Source organism: Anolis sagrei, chromosome 4 (assembly GCF_037176765.1).
Source record: "Anolis sagrei isolate rAnoSag1 chromosome 4, rAnoSag1.mat, whole genome shotgun sequence".
Lineage (NCBI taxonomy): Eukaryota > Metazoa > Chordata > Lepidosauria > Squamata > Dactyloidae > Anolis > Anolis sagrei.
Genome location: NC_090024.1, coordinates 149,762,238 through 149,768,237, shown reverse-complemented (window position 1 = coordinate 149,768,237; position 6,000 = coordinate 149,762,238). Strand labels below are relative to the sequence as shown.

The 6,000-nt window shown below is 37.9% G+C and overlaps 1 protein-coding gene across 3 annotated transcripts in view; it reads right to left on the bottom strand.

Annotated features, from left to right (window-relative positions):
- Window positions 1–1,406: 1,406 nt before the first annotated feature.
- AGL (amylo-alpha-1, 6-glucosidase, 4-alpha-glucanotransferase) overlaps window positions 1,407–6,000 on the bottom strand; it is a 56,581-nt gene continuing 51,987 nt past the window's right edge. For all 3 annotated transcript variants that reach the window (XM_060773930.2, XM_060773929.2, XM_060773931.2), the window contains exon 34: window positions 1,407–4,993. In XM_060773930.2, the coding sequence (XP_060629913.2) occupies window positions 4,876–4,993 (118 nt within the window). In that variant the 3' untranslated portion in view covers window positions 1,407–4,875. The remainder of the gene's footprint in view (window positions 4,994–6,000) is intronic.

Below are 6,000 nucleotides of genomic sequence, written 5' to 3'. Positions count from 1 at the left end.
AAACGAATCACCAGGATTAAGTATTCAGAAACATTGGCTGAAAAAAGTATTGCTCGTAACACTGGCGGGTAAAACTTGTATGCAGCTCCTTGGGGTTATTTCTATAGCACCCAGGGGTCATCCTTCCTTATTTCAAACAGGTTGGTATAGAGTACATTTCCACATTTGTGGACTCACATTCCACAGGGGTCAAAAATTATGAATATTTTTTAGTTTCAAAATGTTGTCAAATGCTATCTAGAGACCGAGGAAGGTCCCTCAAATGTCCACGTGTCCCATAGAGGAGGGGGCTTGGGGACAAAAAGGGATTTATATTTAGGGCCTCTTGGAGGATTATACAGCCTCCTAGTCTTGCTTAGGTGCCCAGTATCAACGGCCTAGAACAGTGGTTCTCAACCTGTGGGTCCCCAGATGTTTTGGCCTTCAACTCCCAGAAATCCCAGCCAGATTAGGATTTCTGGGAGTTGAAGGCCAAAACACCTGGGGACCCACAGATTGAGAATCACTGGCCTAGAAGAATTGTATTCCTAAATTACTGTGAGCATGCTTTGTGGAAATTGTAACAGCAGTGAAACATGGTGAGTGCTGTAAGACATCCCTTCTCAAAGGCAGTTTTCATAGGCTTTGGAAAAGGCAGCAAGGCTGATGGATGGTGGGACTGGTGGAGCTTCACTCTGGTCTATTCGTTGGCAATATAATCCAGTGCCTGGAATTCCAGCTTCAGTTCTCCATAGGATTTCTGAAAAGAATCTACGGCACCGGCCCAGTGTACTTGTCCGAACCTATCTCCTTCTATGTCCCACCATGGAGTTTAAGATCTTCTGGGGAGGCCCTGCTCTTGGCCCCACCTTTATCACAAGTGAGGCTGGTGGGGACGAGAGACAGGACCTTCTCAGTGATGGCCCCTAGCCTGTGGAATTCACTCCCCGGGGAAATTAGGTCATTAACATCCCTTCTCTCCTTCAGAAGAAAGCTGAAGACATGGATATGGGACCAGGCATTTGGGTAGTCTGGCAGGGTAACAAGGTAATGATGACTAGAGTTGGAAAGGACTATGGCAATGCTAAACGGATTGATGGATTTTAGAACATGATGAACGCGGGTTATAGAGCGGTTTTAGTCGATATTGTATTGTGTTGTATTGTACTGTATTAATTGTCTGTTTTTAATATATTATGTTATTGCTATTGCATTTTATTGTAATTGTGGGCATCGAATTGTGCCGGATGTAAGCCGCCTTGAGTCCGCCCTAGGGGGTGAGAAAGGCGGGGTAGAAATGACCAAAATAAATAAATAAATAAATAAATAATAGAATCATAGAGTTGGAAGAGTCCACAAGGTCCATCCAGTCCAACCCCCTGCCATGCAGGAAAATATAACCTAAGCGATAATAAAAGACAACTGCATCTTTTGTTAGACTTTATTCAATGTCACTCACAGGTAACTACAGAAAAAATATCACCCATATAACAAAAGTAATGGTATCAGACAGACATACAGGACTTGCGTGTACAACAATTGCATCTCCCAAACATGCAGGATTCCCTTGATTTGCATTGGATTTTAGTTTATGGCTTGATACTAACAAAATGAATGTTACAACAGAAAAACCACAGGCAAATGTGTATAGATGTGATCATTGAGTGGATGTACTCTTCTGAAAGAATTAAGCAATGATTGCTAGTAGATATGCCATAAGAGTTTTTGTGGAAGAGATATACACTTGCCTGTTCAGTCTATCTGCCAAACAATTTGCAGCTGTATGATTGGTATTATAATTGGCTTTACTATGTCTATTAGAACAAGTTGTAAACAGTAGTATACAATATTCCTATTTCCCAACCACCTAGTTTGTTATTTTTTTTTTTTAAATCTCCATACAGATTCTAGCTATGACTTCTACCGTAGATTGTTAATGCCTGAGATCTTTGCCCAAACTGACATTTTCACCATATCCGCAATGAAATATAAGGACATCACTATTAAGAGCATCATGCTTCACTTTTGAAATAAGGCTTAGTAATGAGTGTTTTTAAACATCTGTATATTTCTCTTGTTATTAACTAACAATCTTTTCATAGGTTATTTACATTAAAGATATAGAAGTGAAATGTATTTAACCTGTTTTATTACAATTGTGCAAAAACTGCAAGCATGAGGAATATGTACTGATTTCAGCCGGGACAGTGCAACTCACGAAACTGCAAAAGACTGGAAGAACCAATGATTTCACATACACTTCCCCATTCTTATTCCTCCCAGCATGTGAAAATGCCAAAATATGTGGAAATGTACTTAGTGCAAATACAATGACTTAAGTCTTTATTAGCACTTAAACTTTTTTTTTCAAATTCTGATACAAAGCCACTTTCATTAAGATCTAGAGTAGAGGGCCAACATTAGCCAAACCAACAAAGGAGGATGTGATGAGTGGTTCAAATTTGAAAACAAAAGGATTGCACAAGAATGGGCTTACTCCTGCTCAACTCTTAGCAGCTACACTTTTTAGGTAGTGATAGCTCACCTGAGTTCATTTTTGGCATTGGCATTTGGACAAAAAGAAATTGCTTAGAAAGATAGAGAGGGAGCGACAGAAAGAAAGAATAAAGGAATCTGTGGATCACACTTCTGCTGTTGTAAGTCTTTCTGTGGGCGTTCATGTGCCTTTGGGCTCTGGGAACCAGCCTTTAAGATAAGGACTGGATTGATTTTAAAAATTTCCATGTTTTTGAACTGCTAGGTTGACAGAAGCAGGGCCTAACAGCGGGAGCTCACTCCGCTTCCCGGATTCAAACCACTAACCTTTTGGTCAGCAAGTTCAGCAGCTCAGCAGTTTAATCTGCTGCGCCACCAGGGGCCCCATATAATTGGGCTCTAATTTCCAAATTAGATATCAGGATTCAGTTGTTCATTTTCTATAACAGAGCAAACTTACACATGCCTATCTAGAAATATAACTGATTTAGTCCAATTAAGAAAATAGGTTCAATCATTTCTTCTTTAAGTAAAAAGCATTACAAAGTCAAAGAGATATACTATTATGACTGAGGACTGAGCACTGGTTAAGAAAATTTATCTTGGATTTTTAAACTTTTTTTTTAATATAATGAGGCTTTAAAAATGAATGGGCAATTATCTATTTGTAAATGTGTTTTTTTTAAAAGCCCACCAGAAAACTGGATGCTTAGAACTATTACTGGCCGCTCACTGCTATGACTGAAAATGGTTAGGAATGTCAAAACCAAGTTTTGTACATTAGAATTTATCCTTTATTAATGAAAAAGCATTCAAGTGAATTAGATAGAATTTGCTCACATAATTAGGCTTATTGAAGTCAATAGTAGCGCCAGTGTTAAGCATTAAGATCTTGTTAATTAGTCACAATATCAAAGCACCAATGTGAAAAAAATTAAACACCAGTTTTAAAAAGGCAATATATACCACAATTTAGCTGCAATACACTATTCTGTTTACATGCCTGTCATCAGCATGTAGTCAAATAAAATGCTAACTATTCCTTTCTCTCTCTTTTTGGAGCTAACAATTCAACAATGGTGATGAAATGATTAACATAGACTAAAAATTGTTACTGTTACATACAAAAATTAAAAAGGGGCAGCAAAATCTGCATCGTCACCACATTGTATTTTAAGCCAAGTTTAACTCTTTCCTTCTGCTGATGGAAAAGCTGATCGTTTAAGATGGCAGCTGCCAATTAATTGCATTGAAATAATGGCACAGGCTACTGAGTTCCTGACACATTTGTTAAACCAAGGCGCTTCAGATGTGGATGAACTGCAAACCCTAGCATTCTTCATTACTGCTTAGGGCTGATGGGAATGGCTGATGGGAATGGCAGTTCAACAACATCTAGAATGGCACACAATTCCCTGCATTAAACCAGGAATGGCAATCTAGAGACTTAGAATTTCCTGCTACAAAGGATTTTCTTTCTTTTCGCCCCTATACCAAGCCAAGTGGGTTTGCAATAAAGGGGTGAAAAGAATATGTTTCTACCAGCAGTTCAATTGCATAGTCTGATAAGAACTTATCACATGGAGGCTTGGATAGCCTTGGCAGTCCAGTTTTATGAGCCAAATGAGTATGGAAACTAGGTCTACAATGTCCCACTTCCCTACTTCTTGTTTCCTAAGTTTTGCTCTTAAAATTGGTTGTCCTTTGATGACCCTGCTCAGATACTGCAACATGCAAGCAGCACGGTCTGCAGACAGGTAAATGGTCATTTGGCTTGAGGTTTCCATACTCCTCCCCTGTATGCTCCTTTTGCCAGATAAGAACCCATCCCTTTCAATCCCTATATTGCTCTGACATCCAGATTTAAACATGTCTAATTTGGCCTTCAGTTCTCTTTACATCTTTTCATTTTTTCATAAAGTTCGGTGGCAAAATCTCAGGAAAAGAAAATTGGACTAGGAGTTCTTATACTATAAAATCTTGTTCCGTGAAAGAGATTCTGTATTAGAAAACTGGCACAGTATAATAAGGTTCTGTATAATCGTTACACTTAAAATTAAATATGTTCTCAACAATGGCACTTAAAACGATCAGAACTGAATCTCATTGCTAGTTACAATCAGAGCAGACCTACTGAATGTTGGGATCAAAACTTACGTAAAAATCTCTAAGGGTTCACTCTACTTAGGACTAATAGTAGAATAAGGCCTCAGTTTCCATATGAACAAAAATGATAGGGTGCGATCCTTAAAGATGGAAACCCCCTCCCTTAGCCAAGTGTCTGGGAAGTGTAGATACAATTTTGAAAAGCAGGACTTAAAACTACAAGAGAAACAGTTATTTGCATTCAAGACAAGAGCCAACAGGATGTGTGTGTGTGTTAAAGATGGACAATCCCTTTTACAAGTCATAGAGAACCTCAAGGATGACAGCAATTGACCAGGCCTGTGTTTCACAGCTGAAAGGGCAATATTGACCATTTTCATTAGTCAGTTCTGGAAGACCCTTCCAAGGGGACCTATAAAGGAAACACAATCAATATATTACAATATTGTACAAACCTGGTAGCAGTGTTTATTTTAATTTATTTACATAAAAGAACACATCTCATATGTGGGACACACACACACACCATCCTGTATGAGGCTTCTCTCAGGTCCCCACATGAGAAGCTGAAGCTGATAGATGGGAGCTCACCCCATTCCCTGGATTTGGACCATCAACCTTTTGGTCAGCAGTCTTACCAGTACAAAGGTTTAATTCATTGTGCCACTGGGGGCTCCAGGGATATATTTAACAGTATGCTAGGAGTGAAATGAATTGGACATCTATTTTATTATTAATTTTGTAGGGATTTTTATATAAAAAGAACAGGTATCAAGAAAGGAAAAGGCAGTAAGTCCCCAAGAACAAAAAAAAGGGAAAAAATTAAAATAGTTAAGAAAATAAGTTATTTCTTCAGGTGGCTGAATGCCACCTATTTGAGTCCTAGATTTTTTACACCATGCAAAAGTATTATTGTTGTAACATTGTCAAGCAACTAGGATTGGTATAAAGATTTGGTTAAAAAATCAAAGTTACAAATAACAACCGAATTAACAACAAAATTGATTGGGAAAGGCAACATGTTTATACAGTAGACTCTCTGTTGAGGGTTGGTAGATGCTGAATAGTTTCTGGTTGCTTGAGAGTTCGTATTAAAAATAGGCCTAACTAATAACTATACTCCATACTATTCCTTACCACAAATTCTGCATTCACTCAATATTAATATTGAAAAACAGGAATTAAAAGCAAATTAAGACAAAGAAATAACACTTAATGTAACACAGTTTTGTTGTATTACAAAAATGGATTTTACTGTATTATAAAACAAATATTTTATTTTAGTCTTTATTTAAAGGATCATTTCTTCAAATTTTTTTGCTGATTGCTTGAGTTCTGGTTCATGGAGAGTCCACTGTATATTATTTTGTTGTCCAAACTCCTTTTCCCAGGCTGCGTTTATGTTTGCTGTTTATGTCT